Source organism: Oryx dammah, unplaced genomic scaffold (genome assembly GCF_014754425.2).
Source record: "Oryx dammah isolate SB20612 unplaced genomic scaffold, SCBI_Odam_1.1 HiC_scaffold_24, whole genome shotgun sequence".
Classification (NCBI taxonomy): domain Eukaryota; kingdom Metazoa; phylum Chordata; class Mammalia; order Artiodactyla; family Bovidae; genus Oryx; species Oryx dammah.
The window spans coordinates 33,764,756-33,789,312 of NW_024070208.1; the positions used below are offsets into that span (position 1 = coordinate 33,764,756).

The 24,557-nt window shown below is 38.6% G+C and overlaps 1 protein-coding gene across 1 annotated transcript in view; it reads right to left on the minus strand.

Moving 5' to 3' along the window:
• Positions 1-9,441: 9,441 nt before the first annotated feature.
• NUP58 (nucleoporin 58) overlaps positions 9,442-24,557 on the minus strand; it is a 30,036-nt gene continuing 14,920 nt past the window's right edge. The window contains exons 10-15 of the mRNA XM_040266776.1: positions 22,789-22,907; positions 22,350-22,432; positions 20,078-20,279; positions 14,606-14,704; positions 12,963-13,058; positions 9,442-11,545 (exon numbers count right to left, since the gene is read on the minus strand). Coding sequence (XP_040122710.1) covers positions 11,376-11,545; positions 12,963-13,058; positions 14,606-14,704; positions 20,078-20,279; positions 22,350-22,432; positions 22,789-22,907 — 769 coding nt within the window. The 3' untranslated portion in view covers positions 9,442-11,375. The remainder of the gene's footprint in view (positions 11,546-12,962; positions 13,059-14,605; positions 14,705-20,077; positions 20,280-22,349; positions 22,433-22,788; positions 22,908-24,557) is intronic.

Below are 24,557 nucleotides of genomic sequence, written 5' to 3' on the forward strand. Positions count from 1 at the left end.
ACAAGCATTCTGGGAGGCTCTCATATGCATAGCCTCTGCCCCATTCTGAGAAAACTGCCTTAGATTCAATCTGACCATCTGTGTTTTGCTTAAACAGAGAACAGAGCAGCCCTTCATCTGGATGGTCCATCAGGATAGGCTATGAGTTCCTGGGTTGCTGACTGTGGTCACAGCCCTGTCCCTAGTGACCTGAGAGTCAGAACTGCTCCGTTTGAGCTCGGACAGAAAGAACCCCAGAGAGTGACCAGAGCGGGTGAGGGAAGGCCCTGAGAAAGGCAGGCACTCAGCAGGGGACACAGGCATGTGTGGTGTAACCTGCATACACACATGCTCATGGGGATGGGAAGCGTCTTGAAGCTGGGTCTGCTTCAGGTGTGCTGTTTGTTCCCCGAGTGATGGGGGGTCTGGAGTACAGCATGATGCCTGTGCTCCAGAGGGCAACCTCCCATCCAAAGAACAGCTGAGCAGAGAGTGGACCTGGACCCCTCTGTCAGCCATACCTTAAGGCAGAATTATCTGGAAAACAGGTTGGGAAAGGAAGCTGCCCTCCCCTGCTTGCCCGACCCAGCCATCACATCCGGAAAGGCAGTCCTGACTCACTACATCCTCCCTAGGTGTCTCTCAGGAAAACTTAGAGTTTCCTCTGCCCTCCACCTTGAAGAAAGAGGAGATGCAAAAGAAAGCAGGAGCATCCAGTGAAAAAGGGAGCACGTGGGTGGACATGGTGTGAACCGGCCATGAATGCAGAGCTTGTAGAAACACTGCCAATTTGCTTCCAGTTTGTAATTACAGGCGACTGTTGATTCTCAATGGTCACCCAGTTTTTAAAGTGACGTGTTAACTTTGTGAGGGTTATTTTAACTAGAGACAATCAGTAGAGATACACAACCAGGTATGAACATGACTACAGATATGCCAGCTAATGTACAAACTCTTCAGGGACACTGTAACAAATCTATATAGTACCTAGAAAGAAGGTAAATGTCTTTTCACTCCACACATCTCAAAAGAACATTTTTCCACAAAGGATGCTGGAATAATTGGATATCCACATACAAAAAGGTGAATTTAAACCCTTACATCTCACCACATAAAAAAATTAACTCATAATAGATCATAGAGCTGAATATAAAAACTAAAACCATTAAACTTCTACAAGAAAACAAAGTCTTTGTGACTTTGGATTAAGTAAAGCATTCTTAGACAGCATACCAAAAACACAGTCCATAAAGAGGAAAGAGTTTGACTTCCTTGAGATAAAAAAATGTTTGCACGTCAAAAAACACCATTATAAAGGATTTGCAAATCATGTATCTGGCAAAGGACTTACACAAAACAGTTCAATAAGACAAATGACCCAAGTTAAAAATATGAAACAGGTTTGAATAGAAGATATACAAAAGCTCAGAATCACATTTTAAAATTCTACACATCGTTAGTCATTAGAGAAATGCAAATTAGAACCCCAATGGCTATAATTAAAAAAGACAGACAATAACAAGTGTTGGTGAGGATGTGGATAGAAATTAAAATCCTCATATGTTGCTGGTGAGAATGTAAAACAGTACAATAATTTTGGAAAACATTTTAGCAGTTTCTTAAAAAGTTAAACATAAACTTACTGTATGACCCAGGAATTTTACTCCTAGGAATCTACCAAGAAAAATGAAAACCTCCAATCACACAAACACCTGTCCACAAATGTTTCCGTTCAGTTCAGTTCAGTCCCTCAGTCGTGTCCAACTCTTTGAGACCCCATGGACTGCAGCACTCCAGGCCTTACTGTCCATCACAAACTCCTGGAGTTTACTCAAACTCATGTCCATTGAGTTGGTGATGCCATCCAACCATTTCATCCTCTGTCATCCCCTTCTCCCACCTTCAATCTTTCCCAGCATCAGGGTCTTTTCCAATGAGTCAGTTCTTCGCATCAGGTGGCCAAAGTATTGGAGCTTCAGCTTCAGCACCAGTCCTTCCAATGAATATTCAGGACTGATCTTTAGAATGCACTGGTTGGCTCTCCTCACAGTCCAAGGGACTCTCAAGAGTCTTCAACACCAGTTTAAAAGCATCAGTTCTTCGGCACTCAGCTTTCTTCACAGTCCAACTCTCACATCCATACATGACCACTGGAAAAACCATAGCTTTGAGACAAGAAGATGAATGGTGGGGTAGAAGGATGTGCGCTTATCTTTTTGTCTCAAACTTATACTTTTTTCCGAATGACTTGTTTTGGGCAGAGCAGACAGATGCTCCAGCTGAATCCACATGCCCTTCTCTCTCCACTTCCATTTGAGGTTGATCATTTTTCTTCACATTTCTGGAAGCACCTTCTCTGCTAGAACGCTTAAATAATTGTGTTCAAAGCACACATTCATCTTCTTGGTAAATATCATCTTTGATCCAACAGTTTCAGAAGCCTGGTGTTTGAGGTCCTAGAGTCTTAGCTTTGCTGTGATAACGTTTGTGAGGCCAAGTTCCCTGGTCCACAGTATGGCTTTTTTGAGGATTCCCCGATGTTCAACCAGGCCCCTCCTCTGTACACTGTCTGTTCTTCATTCTGGGGCTTACTGAAACATGCCAGGTCAGGTTGAAATCTACAGATGCTGGTTGCATTCTGTTAATTTGTTTTCATGGCTTACTAATTGTGAGCCACGGTCACAATCAGTAAGTCACTGCCTTGGAGACCATCTTACGCGGTGTATCAGGGAACTCACTTGGTAATGTTCATGGGTTCATCATAGACAACAGTGTAGGAACAACAAAGCTCCCCCTCAGGAGACAGAAACAGTGAGCTTTACACAATGTATGTTACACCACTGCGAAAATTCACGAACCTAGATGGGTAAACCTCAAAATATAATGTTGAGAGAAAATGAGCAATTTGCAGACTACACACAAGGGAGCATTTTTATAACACTCAAAAACAAGCTAAATGAAACGTTTAGGGAAGTATATGCTCAGTCATGTCCAACTCTGTGCGACCCCATGGCCTATAGCCCACCAGGCTCCTGTCCATGGGATTCTCCACCAAGAATACTGGAGTGGGTTGCCATGACCTCCTCCAGGGGATCTTTCCGAGCCAGGGATCAAACCCACGTCTCTTGCATCTCTTGAACTGGCAGGCAGATTCTTTACCACTAGTGCCACCTGGGAAGCATGCATATGTGTTTGAAAATAAGCAGAGTACATCATGCGAAATGCCAGGGGATGAATCACAAGCTGGAATCAAAAGATTGTCAGAAGAAATATCAATAAACCTTAAGATATGCAGATGATACCACCTTAATGGCAAAAAGGAAAGAGAAACTAGAGACTCTTGATGAAGGTGAAAGAGAGTGAAAAAGCTGGCTTACAACTCAACATTCAAAAAACTAAGAGCATGGCGTCCAGTCCCATCACTTCATGGCCAATAGATGGGGAAAAAAAGGAAACAGAGAAACTCTTTATTTTCTTGGGCTTTAAAATCACTGCAGATGGTGACTGCAGCCAGGAAATTAAAAGATGCTTGATTCAGAAAAGCTATGACAAACCTAGACAGTGTATTAAAATCAGAAACATCACTTGGCTGACAAAGATCCATATAGTCAAAACTGTGGTTTTTCCAGTAATCATGTATGGATGAGAGAGCTGGGCCATAAGGAGGGCTGAGAACTGAAGAACTGATGCCTTCAAGTTGTGGTGCTGGAGAAGACTCTTGAGAGTCCTTTGGACAGCAAGGAGATCCAACCAGTCAATGCTAAAGGAAATCAATCCTGAATGCACATTGAAAGGACTGCTGCTGAAGCTGAAGCTCCAGTACTTTGGCTATGCGAAGTGAAGAGCCGACTCACTAGAAAAGACCCTGATGCTGGGAAAGACTGACAAAAATGGGGATGACAGAGGATGAGATGGTTGGATGGTATCACAACAGACATGAGTTTGAGCAAACTCTGGGAGATAGTGAAGGACAGGGAAGCCTGGCGTGCATGCAGTCCATAGAGTCGCAGAGTCCATGCTACAGTCCGTAGGGTCAAAGAGGGACACGACTGAGCGACTGAACAACATGCTACCCCAGCACTCCCCATCTACCCCTCAACCCTCACACTTAAACATGTTACACCCTTGCACATTGGCCCCTAATCTCATCACCTGCCCTTCCCCAGTTCTTGAATTCTGTGTCTGCAGGGGAGGTCAGCTCTCAGCAAAGTCCCTTAGAGCCCCAGAACTGGACTCTCTCATCTCGCTTAGACGGAAACCCACCTCTCTTCCAGGGCGCTGCTTCTGGCAGCCTGCTCTCATATCCCCTACACCTGGCTGGGAGACAGGTATCTGCTGGAGGCTGCTTCTGGGCCAACCTCCCTCGTGCTTTCAAAAAAATCCCTGTGTTCCAAAGTTCAGGCCATCAAGCTGCACCACTGGCTACCCTGGGTCATTCCTCCTCTCTCCTTCCTGGAAGACTTTAGCTCCTGATTCCCACTCTTTCTAATACTACTCCTGGGAGATTCTGGGTGAATCCAATATCTGTGTACATAGTCCTCCCAGCACCCTGGCCTCAGGGTTCCTTAATTTCCCCTCCTCCACAGTCTCTGTCAGCACCCACTCCCGTGGGCACGCACTCAGCACTGTCCAGTAGGACTGTGATGATGGAAACGTCCTGGATCTATGCAGTGCAGTATGGTGGTCATTTGTCACATGCGGCTTTCACATGTGGCTAGCCTTACTCAAGAACTGCATCTTCACTTTTACTTTCCATTAATTTACATTTAAGTAGACACCCAAGGCAAGAGGCTAGTGTGTTGGAAAGCACAGCTATAAACTTGGCCATGATCAAGTAACTGGAAACCTTCCCTAGTCTCCCCCAACACCCTTGGCCTCTGAGTCATCGTAAGCATACATTTCCTTCAGTGCTCTACAGACATTTCCATGGTTTCTCAGGAGAAATTTATCATTATTCTAATTATTATTTTCCTATACTAACTTTTTCTTTTTTTGCCATGCATGATGTGGTATCTTAGTCCCCCGACCAGGGATTGAATCCTGCAGTGGAAGCTTAGAGTCCTAACCACTGGACCACCAGCAAAGTCCCCTTTTTTCTCTATTTCGGGTCTCATGGAGTTTGACTATATCTGGCAGAGTGTCTTTGAATTTGTTTTGCTCAGAGTTTGGTGAGCCTTTTGAGTCTGTAAAGGCATGTGTTTCATCCAGTTTAGAAAGTGTCTGGCTGTTATTTATTTCAGTGTAGTCTCTGCTCCATCATTTATCTCCTCCCCTTCTGGGAGTCTTTTCACACGGAGGTTGGATTTTTAAACATTATACCACAGGTTCCTAAAACTCTATTCATATTTTTTCAGTTTTTTTTCTGTCCTTCAGATTTAATCACGTTTGATTTTAAAAATTATACATTTGATTATAGATTATATCCACACAATGGAATATTATTTAGCAACAAACAGGAATAAAGTAGTGATGTCTTCTACAGCATGGATGGCCCTAGGGAACATTGTGCTAAGTGAAAGAAGCTAGTCATGTTTATATGAAATGGCCAGAATAGGCACATTATGTAGAAACAGAGAGTAGATGAACAGTCCCGAGTACTTGGGGTGGTGGTGACGGTAAGTGACTGCTAATGTATATGGGGATTCTCTTTGGGGTGGCAAAAATGTTCAGGTGCAGTAGAGAGCCCAGGACTTCCCTGCATAGGAAAGACACCCTGGAGTAGAAAATGGCAACAACCCACTCCAGGATTCTTGTGTGGGAAATCCCATGGACAGAGGAGCCTGGCAGGCTATAGTCCATGGGGTTGCTGAGAGTCTGACACGAAACTAGAAACCAGAGACGCACCCTTCATTTACTTTATGGTGTGTAAATCATACCTCAATGAAGCTCTTTTTAAAAAATAGTATGAGTTGCATAATTAAAGTTACAAACATTTAATTCACTCTACTTGGCCAGTTGCCTTTTGGATCAGCTTTCCCTGTTCCATCTGTGAATTTTCCTCTACTCCTTGCATACACTGGATTAGCAGGCTGCTTGCAATTGCTTTAAACACTACTAGGATCTGGTATATAATCCATTAGGTTGTCTTTAAACAACAGGGGCGAGCTTTCTTTCCTAAATTCTAAAAATCTTGACCAAACTCACTCTACAACAAATGAGATTCCCAAGATGACAATCGGAAGGAAGTTTCTTGCAAAGTAGACATTTGCTGACTCAGTGCCTGCTCAGAACTGGATTTTTCTTCCTAGCTCATTGACTTCTGTCATACTGGGTTTTCGAAATCCAGTTAAAACCTGTGATTTGTTGCCTGAGAGAAAAAGAAAAAATAGTTTAGACTGTACTAGGACATATGTAGATACTACTTATTACATGCTTAGCTTTCATCTTACCTAAATTAACTCATTTTAGTCTGCACAGTCAACCTGGTAGTAGTGCTGTTTTACTAAAGAGACACAAAGATGTTAAACCTCACCAAGGGTCACTCACCTACTAAGTGGTGGAGCAAAATTCTACACCAGTAGCATGGTTCCAACGTCCAGAGAAAGGTTGGCAGTGGGTCACCAAATTAACTAACCTTTTCCCACTGCACTAATTGCTTCAGAGGTTATTTATGAAATTCAATTAGATGGTTAGTATTGATGATACACCACCAAACCGAAACAACAGAAGACAGGGTTCCTGTTCTGGGACTAAATGTAAAGCGGGAGGCAGACCCATCAAGGAAACCATGTAAGGAAGCCTGCCCCTGAGACCCAAAGTCTACGTGGACTGGAGGTGTGTGTTCAGGGTGAGAAAAGGTGGCACTGAAAGGCCAACATTTACTCCAGACCATGTGGGAGACCTGGGTTCGATCCCTGGGTTGGGGAGATCTTCTGGAGAAGGGAAAGTCTACCCACTCCAGTATTCTGGCCTGGAGAATTCCATGGACTATATAGTCCATGGGGTCGCAAAAAGAGTCTAACGTGACTGAGTGACTTTCACAGAAATGGCTGGTGCACAAGCGGAGTGGTAGAAGGGACACGGTGTCCTAGAAGGGCCATGGTGTGCAAGGGTGTCCAAAGGGGTGGGTGGGAGTACAGGTCAGGCTGTGAAGCACTCCCGTGTCTTCAGAACATTCCTTAGACCCCACACATGATTATGCTCCCTCGAGCCCAGAGACCTTTGTTCTCACCTCACCTGCCGAGGTCTAGTCTATTGCAGGTGTGTAACCCCACTGTAAAAGACCTTTAGTGTTCTGGAAAGGATGGACATGAAAATCCTGTATCACAGAAAACCCCCAGCTCTGGGACTTAAACAGCCGTGTGACCTCATGGAAGCTGCTTAATCTAACCCTGTTCCTTCATCTAGACAGATTTCTGCTTTTGAGAGAAATAATGAGGCCATACAAAGTCAAGTATATAAAGTTCTGAGTGCACTGCCCAGAGACTACATACAAGACACGACTGTGAGTGAGATTCAGATTTGCACTCCCTGGTGCTTCCAGGACACCGGCCCACGTTATGCAGTAATGTTACCCAAGTAACACCTTGTGGTGTGTGCTCCAGTAGGCACACTGCAGCCAGGCTCATCCACAGTGAGAGGCTGCAGCAAAGCTCATAGAAGGTGATGCTGCCTATCTTCTGATAAACCGTTCCAACTCGAATATGTCCCACACAGAAATATCCCTACTGCAAAGTTTCTGGAGGCACCATTCAGATTCTCTTGCTGCAAAGACACTATTTGAGATTGTTGTTTAGTTGCTAAGTTGTGTCTGACTCTTGCGACTCCCTGGACTGTAGCTCACCAGGCTCCTCTGTCTACGGGGATTCCCAGGCAAGAATACTGGAGTGGACTGCCATTTTCTTCTCCAGCGGATCTTCTCGACCCAGAGATCAGACCCCCGTCCCTGCACTGGCAGGCAGATTCTCTACCACGGAGCCACCTGGGAAACCCCTATTTGAGATCAGTAGTACATTAACTTGGGCATACTATATTATCACAAAAGAACAGTTAATCTACATCTGTAATAATGTGAATGACCTTGTACTGACTGTAGGATGAAGACCCTCAATGAGAAACAGAATTAAGAAGCTGTTAGGGGAAACCGTCAGGGAGCTAACACACACCGTAAAACCCTGCTGAAAGAAAAGACCTAACAAATGCACACACCAGGTTGTACATAGAAAGACACTGATTCTCCCCAGGTACAGATTTTATTTGTATAAACCTAATAAAAAAAATTCCCAAAGTATTTTTCCTATGAAAAAATTGAACTTGACGAAACAGATACATCCTAAAGGTCCTAGAGCAGTCACCCAACACAAGGCTCTACAGGGTCAGGGACTGCACCCAAGGGCCTCATGTAGACACAACCCTCATACGACCACACGTCTTTACTGTCCTCATTTTGCAGGTACCGAAGCTGAGTCTAAAATAGAAACTTGTCAGAGACCACACAGGTTCCAGGCAGGGATCTGAAGCTGAGCTGACTCCCAGAAAGTCAGCTAGGAGTCGTCCGTCTCCTAAGAAAAATGTTAGATTATGTTACCTACAGACATCATTAAGAAAAAAACTCCCAAGTCATCTGGTATAAAATAGACACAGGATATTAATATGCAATTATATTAATATGCAAACGACTAACATTTATGCTAAAAAGCTCCAGCTCACATAGACTTAAAGACTGATGGTTATCTAGGGCTGCAGACAGGAAGTGGGTACTCACAGAGCAGGAGCATCTGTTTAAACAGCATTTATGGAAGGCAGTCTGACATTAAAACATACATTCTGTATGCTTCTTTCAGCAATTCCTCTTCTAGAATCGATCCCAAAGAAGCATTAAACATGAGCACCAACTGTGACGTTTAAGGATATTCACTGCAGCTCCTTCTGTAAAAGTGAAATACTGGGAAGAACAGGGAGCAACTAGAGCAGATGGCCCGGCGTCCGTGCCATGGTCATTCAGCAAAGAGTCAGTCTCCATGGCCTGACGGGCAGAGATGTCCCTGATTCGCCATTCAAGGAAAGACAGGCAAGTCATGGAGTACAAAGACCTTTAAGCCACTTGTTAAAAGAAAGGGAAAGGATCTAAGAGAATAAAATGTGAGAAAATGAGAAAAAGAACGAACATCTGTACACAAGTTGAAAGGCATTCTTTAAAAGGTCTGAAAGGATACACACCAAACTACGAAGAGTGGACACTGTGCAGAAGAGAGTCAGATTGGGGCCCAGGAGTTGAAGGCAACTTTCACTTTTCACTCAGTATTTTTGTTTATAATTTTAAATGTTGTTATAATTTTTCAAAGACAAAAGCGAGTGATGAAGTACTTGCTATCTTGTGCTCAGCCTTTTTTGTTTTTTAAAAAAGCAAGATGTATAAACCAGTGAAAAAAAAAAACACTAAAAACCAACCAGAGAATGAAAGAGGAAATAATAAGGAATAATAAGGAAATTATGTGTTAAGAACGACTACTGACACCTATAAAGATTCAAAGCAGCTGACACAGTAAATTTTATTGTTTACATCATGACAGGCTCTGGACAGAGTAGGGACACAGTGAACACGGGGACGACACATTTAAACTCCTGTCACAAACAGATTCATTACAAAGTCCCAATGGTCAACATATTAAAATGTAAAATACAAAGAAAAAACCCAAGAAATATAAATATCCAGATTTTTTGCAGCACAATGCAATGTCCTTTTTTAAAAAAAAGTTTGCTCTAATTGTGTATTTAATTAAACACATGTTTTCCTACCCTTCCCCAAAACTTGGATCTGGGGACTGCAGTATTAGAGAAGTATGCAAAAAATAAAAACAACTTCAGTGCTCAGAAACAAAGCATTTTCCTTATTTTAATGCATCAAGGTGCAAAAACTTCAACTCCAAAAGCCAATCATCGATATATGCAGATAAATAAAACAGACTTGACAACACTTTTGTCAAACCCAACTAACATTATACTAAAATATATATATATGTATATATATTGTATGTAATACCTATTTTAGAAAAAAAGGTGCCTTGGTGAAAATGATTCTGAAAATATTCACTTGATGCACATTATGTACAAAACCTTCTATATAAAAAATTAAACTATTTTCAATGAAATTCCATGTTCAGCATCTCTCCTGAAAACTGTACTTGAACGATAAATAGGTCTACATAACGGTTTCTGTCTGAAATCATGGCTAAGGCAGTTCTCTTTCCAAGGGCTCTCTTTTTCACCCACTCTCTATCAATAATACTAATGATACACAGATGCAACCTGACATGTCTCTGTGTTATTATCTGGAGCTTTCTGTTCACTGTTAAAACAGGGGATAGTTTACTGTTGCTACGGAGAATACTTTTTTCTTAAAATATACCATTTCTCTATTTCAAATTATGTACTTACTTAAGACATAAAAGAGGCTGATAAGCCACTCCATTTGGTGTCAATATCAATAGCCCTGTAAGAAAGAACTCTGTATTGGAATAGCTAGAAAAGTTTCCACTAAAATAATAGTGCATTCTACACCTGCATAGAATCAATTTGGCTCCAAAGCTCTTTGCCCCCAGACACCAGTCTAGAATTCAAACGTGCTCCTGAAGGTTCATCTTGGATATAAGAATACATAGGGGAGTTAAGTTGTTAAGAGATATGTCTGCTCAGTCTCACAGCAGCCTTCAACAGGAGGAGCTGCTGAGATTAAGGTGGAAACAAAAATGGGGAAGACTGGGGGCAATGTTGTTGAGTTGGCCAATATTTACACCAGTAACCATTTCACTAAGTCTTTAAGCAAGTAACTATAAGACCTGGTACCTCTAGCTCCTCATTCTACAAGCACTGAGGATTTGAAGCATAAAAGGTGAAAAATGGAACACCCTTAGAAAAGGGGAACAGTCTGAGGCAAAAGTTGTAGGTCTGTAAATATATAATTCATATGCACACACGGTTGTGTGTATTATCCTGTATATATTTTACATACATATTCACAAGATGCCCTGCAGTGTAGTTCAAAAGGCCTTTTGTCAAGGAACACACAGATTCTAATATAGGCCCTAGAGTTCATAACATCCATATAAGAAACAACTGTGCATATATTCACATAATGTAAACCTTATCAACAAAAACATTGCTAAAACACTAGGTTAAATAGTAGTAGGTTTTACCAATCAGTGATGTAATAAGAATATTTCTTACACTGAGAATCAAAATAATGAAAGATATACAACTAGGTTTCAAATTCACAAGAGAAAAGTTGTTTAGCATGGCAAACAAGAACAGAGTTCAAAATTCCAGAAGTAAGGAAAAATATCAAAACTTTATAAATCTCCTGGGATGCAATTTATTTATTGCATCAACTTTAGAAAAATAGACTCAGAGAATGAATGATGCTGCTATGGGTTCTCTCAGCACATCAACCCATAGGTTTATCTTTTTCCTCTTTTGTTTCCAGCTGGAGGTTTCTTCAACTGAAGGAGTTGTCCTCCTGTCCCAAAGCCTGCAGAGGCAGGATTGGACACCCCAAATGTCAAACCCGCTGATGCCGTGATGCCAGGATTGCTGAAGTTAAACCCAGATGTACTTGAGCTGCCAAAGCCTTATGTTTAGGGAAGAAAATATTCATATCAGAAGTCAAGTCACAAAAACAAATGTAAAAAATGGGGATAATTCTCTAGCTGAAAGAATATATAACCCATGAAAACAGCAAATGTCTTAGGGCCCTAAATTTCTAACATGGAATTTTACAGGAAAATAATTTAGCTGACAACTAAGTGGCCCTATTATAGACACAAGTTGAATGATCCAGGGCAAGAGAAAACCTTACACAAGTAACTGAAATCAACAGAAAACTTCAAGTTGGCAGTCATTTTTTTGTTAACTAAATATGGCAACGTGCCTTCCTTCTTAGCCATCCATATATACTTTATAAAAATGTAGAGGAGAGACTTTCCCGGGCTTTGGACCCACCCTCGTAATTCTAAGTCCTCTAAGAAAGCCTCAAACCACAATTTTCAGGACAAAGAACACATGGAAGAGCAGTACCAATTGTTACTATTTTATAAGAGCCTTCACATAGTTAAGATCAAATACTGCCTAGCTAATTAATGTTAGCATCTAATATTTAAATTATAATCCTGACACCGTTGAATTCTATTACTTCCTAGGAACTACTGATTTTAAACACTACTTAATTTAAATGGAATTTCCTTAAAATTTCCTCAATTAACAAGTTAATCCACATTAAACTGCTGTTATTTTAGGCATGCTATTAATCCCTAAGCGTTGTACAATAAAATATGTCATTATTGGGAATTCCCTGGTGGTCCAGTGCTTGGGAATCCACCACACTTTCACTACCAAGGGCCTGGGCTCAGCCCTGGTTGGGGAACTAAGATCCCACGAGCTGTGCTGTGAGACCACAAAAAGTAAATAAATAAATAAAGGAAATAAAATATAACAAGTCATTATTTATAAATATAGAAAAAAATGCAAAAGCAGATGGAATTTGGAATTCTCTATTAGAAGTGTCAAAAGATTATACCTATTTCAAAACCAAAGCATCCAATTAATAATCATTTGTAGGACTGGTATTCTTAAAATCAGAGGGACTTGCAACTAAAGAATTTATAACTTATATAATGGTATCTCTTCAGGAGAACAATTATTCTCCTGAATGAATAACGATAAAAACTGGGTTAAAACTCACAGTGGGTTTATTTTTGTAATAATGAAGAAAAACTATTTAAGCATAAAGCTAGTCTTAGGGTTCAAAATAATGTCTACATAGTTAACAGCATATGTAATTATTTACTGTATCAAACTTAAGTTGTTAGAAAGGTTCTACTAACCTGACCTTCAGCATATGAGAAAGCTATATGAATATTAGGTTTGTAGGCTTCATCCAGGGGGTAGAAACTGAATCGGGGATCTTTCTTGATATTGGAAGTAACAACACTTAATACTTTTAAAATAATGCACCTAATGGCCTGAAATTCAGGCTAAAACACACAAACCTGCACTAAGACTTCCTGAGGGTTTATTTGTTGTTCCAAATCCAAATGTGGAGGCCCCTGTGGTGCTGCATCCAAAACCAGAGCTAGCTCCAAAGCCTAGTGGGGGTGATAGAGAGACACATGGAGGTAAAACACAGGTGAAAGGATACTGACAAGCCACACCCAATAACAAACAGTGTTGAAACCATGGCCCTATTGAGGAGATCTGCTATTTACCCTTTTGTCTAAGACTTCTGGAAGAACTAGATCAATTCTCAAATAAAACATTTAGATCTGTTTAGACTAAGCTTACAACCCCTCAGTAATTTTTAAAGAACAAAGCCATAAAAAAATAAGAATAGTACTTTCTCTCCCAAACAGACTAGAAATTTCAGTGACCATTCAAGTATGACTTTCCTCAAACACATATACATATATCTATAGAGGTTATTTCATTTTGGAAAGAAAAAAGACTAAATTCATAAATAAGCACATGCACAATTTAAACACAATGTACCGCATAGTAATTTTATTCTCCTTTTCACAAAAACACTTTCACTTAAGTTCACCACTGGGAAAGTGCATGACCATATGAGAGTCAGTCACTAATTCTACGCAGGAAGAGCAGGCTCTTGCAACATTACCAGCAATGCAACACTGAGAAATTGGGAATAGGGGCAGCGTGGTTTCTCTGGTAACAATACTAGTCACAATTTAAATAAAGAACATGTGTTCATCATACAGAGTTCTAGAGCAGAGTCTGCTAAGTACTTGAAGACTTGTTTCAAGTGCTCAGAAAATGAAATTCAAAATCACCTTTGGCTACTTTGTAATAGTTTACCTAAATTATTGAATTTGATAGTATTATTGCCTGTAACTGTATGAAATATGGTGACAAACTGGAACACAGACCACAGGAATTATGCTATCTGCCATTAATTCTAATAATTCCTAACACAGTCTAATATATTACATAACCATATAGCTAATAGGCTTCACCTCTTATGATGATATATTCTAATGGCAATACTCATTACACGACAATGCACCTGTCAAAATACAATCAACTTACAATTACCCACACCAAAGAATTGGGAATACATTTGTACTTCAGCATATTTTGCAGACGACTTACCTTACTAGTTACGTTATAAAAACTATTGAAATAAACTTAGTTGCTTATGTATAGAGGTATACATAAAGGCAAATAGGCCAAAAGTGCTTAGAAATGGACAGAAGTTGGGCTGTTCAATTTATGATACAATTATTTCCCCATTTAAAGAGCTGCATTTTCAGAAAAGAAAGATGATTAGGAGAATGTCTGTCCAGAAGTAGTTTGAACTCCAACGAACTTTTTAAAGTTAATTTAATAAAAATAAGCAATTTTCAAGTTCACATTTTAGCATATTGCTTTGAAATATGAACACCCTTACCATTTGATTTTAATACATTTTTATATTTACTATTCACAGAGATGAAATGATTTTTAAAATTCTAGATCTAATAATTTTAGAAAGCACTGATATGTTTAGAGAATTCTTTTTTTTTTTGGCCAGATAGAACCTTCACTTCCCAAAGAGCAGATCCTCTTAGAGGTTTTTACAGGCTAGTAGCAATTCGAATGTATCATAGTGCAATGCAATACGAGAAAAGTTAAAGTGTACCTCCAAGGTTTGAAGAACCTAGGCCACTTGACTGCAAGCCAGTGCCAATACCTGAGCCGAATGGCGCTCCAAAACTAACTCCCAGAGATGGCTGTGGCCCTGGTATAAAAAAAAAAAAAAAAAAAAATGGGGGGGAAAAAAAACAAATTTGCCTTACTCTTTCAAGATTAAATTTCTTTATGAAATTAATTTAAAAATGAACAGTCATTATTTTTAACAAATCCTATTTGCTAAAACTGAGTTTTCAGGATGTCTCCCCAGCCTAATTTATCTGTCCCAGCAGATTTACCTATTCAAAAATAAATTTAAAAAAATTTAACTTGTTCACACTTAAGACAAAAGAGGCTCACCATACGAAAAGAGTGTTAATTTAACCTACTAAATAATTTGAAATCTTTAATGTATTGTAAATTATAGTTCTTTTAGTTTCACTTCTAGAATGATTTTAGATCTCCCCAGTTGTTTTCTGTTAAAATTAGTTGCTGTAATCAGTAAAGGTTTTTACCTTTTTTCTTTTTAAAATAAGCTCCTTACTGTTAGAGTCAAGTCCCAATTGATCAAAAGAGACTGACACTAACATGCAAAACCATCATGTTACTTCATAAGTGTAAGTACCAAAAACTGGGCATGACTTCTTACAGAAAATATAAATGATATAAATAAATAGATAAAAAAACAAGACAATGTTTTATTTTATTAAATTTATTGTTCATTTTAAAGCAAATCAATTACACAGTAACATGACAATTCCAACTTGTTCACAAAAAGTGATAATTGAGTTCTATTAGGCTCTGCTACATCACACCACTTATCACCTGATTAAATAAGAGAATGAACATTTACAAAGGCACTGCTGTGTACCTTGACAGATTCAATACATTCAAGATTTCAATTCAAAAGTTTCTTCTCAACATTTTGGAAAATGTACTCAGATGCAAAACGATTAAATCATCCTTTTCCCATTTGTTAAAGATTTTGGCTGAGTTTGTTTGGCAAGAATAGCATCAAACTTACTAGCCTCTCTTTTTTAACTACTTTTTTTTTTTAAACTAAGCAGAATACAAAAATCTAAAAATCTCTCATTTGATAATTTATGAAAATTATTTGATAAATTTCATAGTACAATCTTCAGTCTTGTCTTTTTCAAGCACAGTGATCAGTGCATCTCAAAGTTGAGGGAACTGCCAAAGTAACATACAGACTGATATTTAGACTTCTTAAAGAAATCAAAGCCTTCAAGTTGTTCAATGAAGAATGAGGTTTCTTTATTCAAAAAGGTAGTGTAAAATTATAAAACATTAAAGAAAGAAGAAACTAAGAAACTACATTTTGCTACACTGGGACAGAAACTGGACTTTCCAAATAGCTTCTACCCAGAAAATAAAGAAACACCAACAGTAGCCAGAGTTCTTACACTACTATTAAAAAATAAATTAGAAAAGATTTAAATTTTTACATCCAGTTTGAGATCAACTTGAGAATAAAATACCTGCCTAGCAGCTCTTTTGTAAAATGTTACTATATGAAAAAGAAACTAAGCATTTTACCTTCTTATTTCTAACAGAAGTATTATGTAGAAAACACACATCCAGTTTCTTTAACATTGAGAGACTTAAGTGTCACGTGTTCATAGGAGGCACTGCTGGTGGAAGACCCTAGAGCATAATGTACACCACAGCCCTCAGCCCTACAAGTCCCAAGAGTTACTCACATAACATGCTTTTCGTTGTGTGCGGGTCTGCTTTTAAGAGCAACTCTAATCATTAATATTCAGGATATAGGTAATCAAGAACTCTAAGAATGACAAGACTTTCCATTGCACAACAGGTACATGATATTTTGAGTTTTGTACCTTCACACAAATTCTGAAGGCAACATCATTTATAAAACTAGTAGGCAAATGTATAACATTTTTTAATAGTAAAAACTCATGATAAATATCTTCCATGCCAAAGTATTAGCATATATTACACTCTGGCCACCATATAAATTAGTTTCACTATTAGAAGCAGAATCTACATCCTTCAGGCAAAGATTACGTAAACAAGTCAAGAAATCTGTCTCAAAATCTGAATAGTCATTAGTCATTCAATGAGAGGCTCTTAGTTCCATAAATAATACCCAGTTAGTACTAACATATCCCAGTGATTGCCCAAAGTGAAACCTTCATGTAGAGTAACATTTTACAAAAGTTACTGTATAATATATTCACACATAACAAAATCAAGTTAGCACTTTAATTCATATTTTTCAGGATAAATTCTACTTTCTTAAAAGTAAAACTGAATTCACAGGAAAAGGACTAAAGTGCTAAATTTTTCTTTTATTATAATTTTCAATGATCATTCAAAATACCTAATGTAATTAGGATGGTTATTCCTAAATCATATTTTTTTAAGTAATAATTTTTCTTAAAACAAAAAAACAAAAAAACTTTTTTCCCCCAATTTGAAAAATTTTACTCATTGATTTAGTGGGGAATGCTCCTTTGGTTATTACATACAACAAAATTGTAAAACCACAAGAAACTCAAAGGAGGAAGTTTCCTATTTAGCAATACACCTTAAATGTCCAAACCTACACTAAAAGCTAGAAAGTAGGAATTCCTAACAAAATGTCTCAGCTCTCCTTAAAAACAGCAGTTAAGTCACATGAGAAATAGTCTTTTTATGTAAACACCAAGAACTTTTAAAAGCATCAAAACACAACAGCAAAACTTAATCCCAGTTCATTAGCTTAAAACAATCTATCCTAAGTAAAAATTACACTGAAAAGCCTAATGTCAATGTCTTAAGCTTTGTAAGAGGCTTCAGAAGCATGGTGGACAGTGTGCTCCAGATCTGCCAGCACGTAATCTATCCACATAGGAAGTTAATTTCATACATAAATAGCCTGTGGAGTTTGTCATCAATTCTCTTCCGCTTTCAGAAGCAATAACCATAAATCACACAGGCCTTAGGTCTATTACATATATTTTTTCATTAAAAGACATTGAAGGAGGATCATGAAGTCACTTACATCCATACTTCCACCTCCAAGAAAGACTACACAGAATACACCTTTAGAAGGTAGCAGCTTAAGAAGCAGTCTGCTTTTTTAACATTAATAAAGTCAAGAACCTATATGCAAACAGAAGCAAAGCCCCCTGACAACTCAAACCTTGCACAGACCAACAGGGTTGACTAAAAACAGCATACAAGCCTCACCCAGCTTCATCTAGATGGTCTTTAAATTCTGTTACTGGTATTTAAAGATTTCACCAGTCACAGGACATAAGGGGTAAGACGCGGGTACAAAGTGCAATGCAATAAAGAGGGCATTTCTAATGGGCTGCATGCATCTAACAGCTGCTCAGTCTCACTCCAGTGGTGGGTGACGCGACTAAAGCAGCGGATCCTGACTGACCCAGACAGGCGTAAAAGGATGAGCCACAGAGCATGGAGACCCTTGGAGAAACAAAAGGGAACCAAGAAGACAGCACAAAATGATCACTATTGTTCAGCTCCTCAGTCCAAAAATCCATACAATGCAAAATGAAAACACTGTAAGACTATTTAGGTTAATAAATTACAATTCCTGCCACCTGATCAGAAACCTCTAGATGGGCTTCACAAATACAGGGAAGGTACAAGGCAGTCAGTGTCCCCAAAGCCTGGCGACGGACTGAAAGAACCCAAGCACATGAGCAAAGGGTGCTTCAGGATGGTTCCTCTAAGTTAAGCTAATATTTTCCACCAGTACAGAGAGCACAGACCGCATCTCTACTGTTTACCTTGCTAACCCTGGAGTCTGGCACAAAGGCGGCACTCAAAGAATGAACAAGTATCTTCCCAGGAACAAGTATCTTTCTAAGCCCAAAATGTATGCAGGGAAACCTACAAACTTCTCAAGACTGCCTACATAAGAAAATATATAAAACAAAAATCCAACAGGTGACTTTACCTCAATTTTAGCATACACCACAGAACATAATTCCCTTATTAACAGCTTAGATAACTGGCTTTTCTCCAGTTTAACTGATTAGAATAGAAATCTCTTACATTTAAAGAATACCTAACCAAGTCCTGCTTTCTCTGGTCTATTTTAGAATCAATATTTGCTCTGAAAAGTAAACCGGTACTACAGTTAGTTTGATGAGCTGGTTAAATAAATCATCAGGAGAAACAAAGGCACCAGTACAGGGCTGATTTCTAGCCACCCCACAATGACCCGCTGGGAACCAATGCCACAATGACCTTTTCCCTCTGTAATATAAGAATGCAGTCCTACACCCTAGCCAGCTAGAGAACTACTACACAGTGCCTATGTGGACCACTGTCCACATGGGTCCAGCCATGGAACATGGGGGATTTGACATAAAGCCATTATCAGCCATTCACTGATGGTTAAGTCAACTCTGTCATCTCTTAAGTGTGAAGAACAGTTTTTTAAATTGCCAGCAGTAAAACCCAGAGAATGCTTCTCCTATAGAGGCAGCCTGAATGTAATCTAGACGTGCACAGTTTTTGCTTTTGCACACTATAACTTACTACTGGACTCTATGGAACTCTCAGAAAGACATGCTACAGAGTAACTCATAAGCACTATTCAAAAATGTATGAATGAGTAAAAAAATCAGTATCCATTAAGACTGTATTTCTCTATGTCACACTTTAAGCCTGACAAAACAGGGACTGCAGAAATAAAAAGACAATAATCTCTGAAAGACCCAGGACCAAACTAAACATGCAGAACTGGACCACAGAAATGTCTCTCTCATAGAAGTGAAATTAAACCAAGGACTACAATTATCTGCTTTCCAGTATCTCCCCAGTTATTTCATCTGCTCCTCCCAGCACATACCTCATGCACAATCCAGAGCAATTCAAAACATCTTTTTCCTGCTCTTGCCACTGTTCTGTTCATTTTGAAAGGTATGAACAATTCCAGCATGTACCTTCTTCTAAATTTGGTTAAGAAGGCCTGTTCTGTTTTCAGTCATTATACAAACCTACCGCTCTCAACACAACTTCAGTCAAAAAGACATACTTCATCCTGAGTATGCGCATTCTGTAACCACTGCATGCGAGAACACACCGCCTGTCAGCATCACAGAGAGAAGAATGCAACCTCTGGCTACTTTACCTCTGACTTTAAAACAATATACGATACAGTCACAAATTTAGAATCTGTTCTTAAATGTAATTCAGTAGTGAAACACCATGTTCTAAAGGGCATTTATAGCAACACAGCAAATAACATGAAGTAAATTCACAATATTCAGTATCTAATTGATGTATAATTAATTATTGCTAAGACTACCCTGTGTTTTTATCAGGTATATGTTTATAATTGTGTCCATCACAATTTTTAGACTGTACTGGAACAGTTACTCAGAAATTTCTTCAGTGCTAACACAAAAGGAAGACTCATAAAAATGCACATCAGTGTTCTGCACTTTAACAGTAAGCTATAACTTGAATGCATTCAGACCTGTAGCAGGCTGCTGCTGCTGTGTAAGAGTTGCAGCCATGGCAACGGCTGCTGCGTTTGGCATGTTGCTGAAGGGGGTGGGTCCAGTGGTGACTCGGGGTGCGTTCTGCCACTTCTTGGCTTCTGCTCGCCTGGCTTCAAACACATCCACAGCATCTCCCAAGAACATTTTCCTGTAGCCAAGGTACTGTTCTTTGAGCACCTACAGAAATGAAAAATAGAACACGTTAATCACGTCTTGTGCTGACTTTGACAATATGAGCGTGAATATAACCATGCAATAAGTTAGCAAAGACAAATCAAAAACACTGCCAGCATCATACACTTCATCTACCTTGCCAATCACAGCGCTGGCGCTGCACATGCATAGTGTGGGAAGTGGTGGATTTGAGAGTTCTACCACACATTTGTGTAGTGTCTTCCTGCTTTTAGCCATATGTCTTTACAATCACTTGCCTGCATATTCTGGCTTCCTGAGGCCCTCTTTAAAATAAGTTAGAGCTTGCAGACAAGCAGAGTAGTATCTAAAATTCCATTTTAAATATACTAATTTTTCATGACAACTTCTCCTTTAATGGCCAACCTGTGGATAACCTAGATATTAACAGCTTTAAAAAAAAAGCTTACTAAATACATACATACATATATATATATATAAAATATATGTTAAATACCTTTTAAAAGGTGCAGGTGACACATATAAAAATGTCGCCAAAGCAAAGAGAGCTTGGAGGGTATACTTTATCAATACTGTTTGATAATTTTACAATGAGAATAACATGGTGAAAGTGAAAGTCGCTCAGTCATATCTGACTCTTCGTAACCCCATGGACTATACAGTCCATGCAATTCTCCAGGCCAGAATACTGGAGTGGGTACCCTTTCCCTTTTTCAGGGGATCTTCCCAGGTCTCTCACACTGCAAGCAGATTCTTTATCAGCTGAGCCACAAGGGAAGCCCAAGAATACTGGAGTGAGTAAAGCCTATCCCTTCTCCAGCAGATCTTCCTGACCCAGGTATCGAACCGGGGTCTCCTTCATCGCAGGTGAATTCTTTACAAACTGAGCTATCAGGGAAGCCCAAGAAAAAATTACCAAGTTCATAAGATGGGTAGGATTACCCAACACAACATCTTCCTTAATTAAGGCTATGAATAGGAATGGTTCTGTTTCACCCTGGAATTATTAAGTACTTTCCTTAAGAGTTTAGCTTAAATAAATCAGCTACTTAAATAACTACTTTTTATATATTTGAAAACTTTCATAATAAGACAAGGAAGAAAAACATCTGCACAACATAGCCTTCAAAGTGCCAAGACAGAAGCACCTTCAGCACTTTAAAAAACTAAACACTTACTACAAAGTTTCAAGAGAATTTAATAAAAATCCCTCCTTTAAAATTATTTTTTAAAAATTAAGTTAAAGATTTGTTTTAAAATTTTTAATCAATCAAAGCAAAAGGTCTGAACTATGCTATCACTTCAAAAACAGTATGATTTAAGTGGTTAATTTCAAAAAATTATATCACCATGCATCAGAATAAAAATGAAAACACTGGTAATCTCCATGAAACTCTAATCTATACAGTTAAGAATTTATCTAGATTCAAGTTTGGACGCTTTGAATTTTAAAGGTTTTCCCTGACTATATATAAATCCAAGAAAGACCAATTATATTTGCTTGACTGGTAAAGTATACCTATATTTAGCCCAAGTAATTTTTAAAAATGAATGTCTTACACAATACTCAAAATATTCAGTGGCAAGTTTTTTATTTTTATTATTTGATAAATACACTTTCCTGTGTTTAGAAGGGACAAATGTTAGCAAGTTTTTTTATGAAGGGTCCAATAAACACTTAAAACACACATAAAATTCAAGCAATGGGAAATGATTCTGCTACTAAGAATATTTACCTTCTATAGTGCTATAAGAGACGGAAATAACCAAAATGTCCAACAAAAGACAATGGGTTAAACAAACTACACATACATGCAACAAAATCCTGCTTAACTACTAAACGATGGCAAACAAGTACATGTATGAATGTGGAAAGTCATTTACAATATGCTGATGAAAAAAGTTAACACACTTCACCCAACACTTGACCGGTTGTGTCTGGGCATATTATAGATTATTTCAGAGTTGGTCTTTTTCACTTACAAGTAATTTGAGCTATTTCTGTGATGAGCATGGACACTTTTGTCCTGCAAATGAACAAATACTTCACTTGGTGCAGATGTCCAGATAAATGAATACGGAATGAGAACTCACCTTCACATTTTCATGAATAGACTGAAGCTGTGCAGCTAAAGCTACAAATGTTTGATAAATTTTCTGCATAGCCATTGACAAATCTATAAAAGAAAATCATATTATCACACAAATACATATGTAACACAATCAATATTATTCTTTTTACTTGAGTCCATTTCTTGGTACAGTTAACGTGTAGGAGAAAAAAATTACACCAATACTGCCAAGGAAGAGAGAAGACAGCAGAGCAGACTGAGAGAAGGACTTCTCTCTATCAGTAATCTGGGGAGGTGGGCCCTAGGACATCTGCCCATTATATCATAATCATTCATAACAGCATTTTATATTTGTAAGAAATAAAGATCTAATCAATGACTTTAAAGGAAACTGTCTTATGGCAGCTTAAGACAACAACTACTAAAAGCACTTAAAAAAATGACCACAGAAAGCATGTTACCTTGCGGGGTGATATGTGAATTGTTCGCTTGGGTGGCAAGATGGTTCTCCAGCTCCTCAATCTGCTGTCGGTACTGCTGGAGCTGCACCTCAAACTGCTGAACCAGGATCCTGAAGTAGCTACACGAGAACATTTACCAAGTCAGACCACAGAGTGAAAACACTGCTTCCTTCATATTCAAAACTCCAACAAAAACAGGCCTCTGATTAAGTATGGCCTTTGAATTAGTCTGATGACACAATATATCTTTAAGCGACACAAGTATTACCGAAACAAAATCTCAAATTTATAAGTTATCAAGGTATCAAAAACACATGCATATCCTCACTCCAATCACAAAAAATCTCAATTAAGGGATAATCTACAAAATAACAATATTTTTTAAAAATGTCAAGGTCATCAAAGAAAAGACTGAATAAATGTTGTAGACTGGAAGTGAAATAACAACTAAATGCAGTGTGAAAAGAATCCTAGAACAGAAAAAGTACACTAGTGGAAAAGACAGTAAAATTCAAGGAAATTCTATATTTTGGTTAATACAGCAGCAATGTGAATTTCCTCTTCTTGATAATTTTTTATATATAAAAATTATTTATAAGCTGAAAACACTACAGGGTACTACAGAAGTATATAATTACAATTACTATTCTGATAAACATAACCAGAGAATGCTAGAAAGATAAAGAGACCTTGAGTAGCATGAAACACAGTTGGAACTGATTCTATAAGAAATGGGGAACTGAAAAAGCTTTTACAGTGGAAAATCATGATTCAGTCCATTTCAGAATTAGCTCTGATGGCAGTATGAAGAACAAGACAGCAGGGTAAGATACTGAGGAAGTCCAGCAAAGCAGCTCACCCCATGCTCATCTGAGTAAGGCAATAGGAGTATCACCATCATTGTCACTGCCTGAGTCTGACCACTACACTGTGGTTATGAAAGAGAATATCCTTATGTTGAAGAAACAGACTCTGAAGCACTCAAGCATTCAAGGGCATCATTTTGACAAACAATTCTACACAGGGGAAATGTGTTTATAAACATGGACAACCAGGAACAAAACAACTGCAAATTAAAAATGCTAACGTGCGGGGAATCTGGGTGAAAGATATGTGAGAATTCTTGGTTTTATTCTTGAAACGTTTTTGCAAATCTGAAATCTGAACAAAACTTAAAAAAAGAATAAGGGACCAGGAGTCCAATGAACCCCACCCATCCAGAAGCTCAGGACTCCCATCTCCGTGCCTCAGGCTCCCCATCTCTTAGACAGGACTGTGACAGCTGGAGAGGATTTGCGCAAAGTCAGATCCGGCAGTGAAGAGCCAAGCCACCCAGGTGGTGTATGGCAAGCATCTGACAATGTTCACTATTATCATCTTGCATAACACAAGAGGATATGGAAACAGACAATAAGATACATATCGCATGTGTGGAAACTAGATGAGTATACAAGCTGGTACAGGGGGATTTTTCAAGCTGCTTATCTACACTTCACAATGTTTCTTCCTGTAGATTATTATGTATGCAAATACAAGCTATGGATGCAAATAAACTTATGGAAATAAATAAAAGGGTTAAACTACACTTAGTATGCCCTGTTTAAGGAAGAGACTATCATAAAAATATTTTTAAACTGAAAGTACTTATGGTATAATCATAAGTTTCTACTACCTGCACAACGTAAATCAAGTGGAACAGACCTTGTAAGCAATATGAAGTGCAACTGCAGAAGAGTACTTAAAAGCTCGACCTTAGCTTTCACTTACCC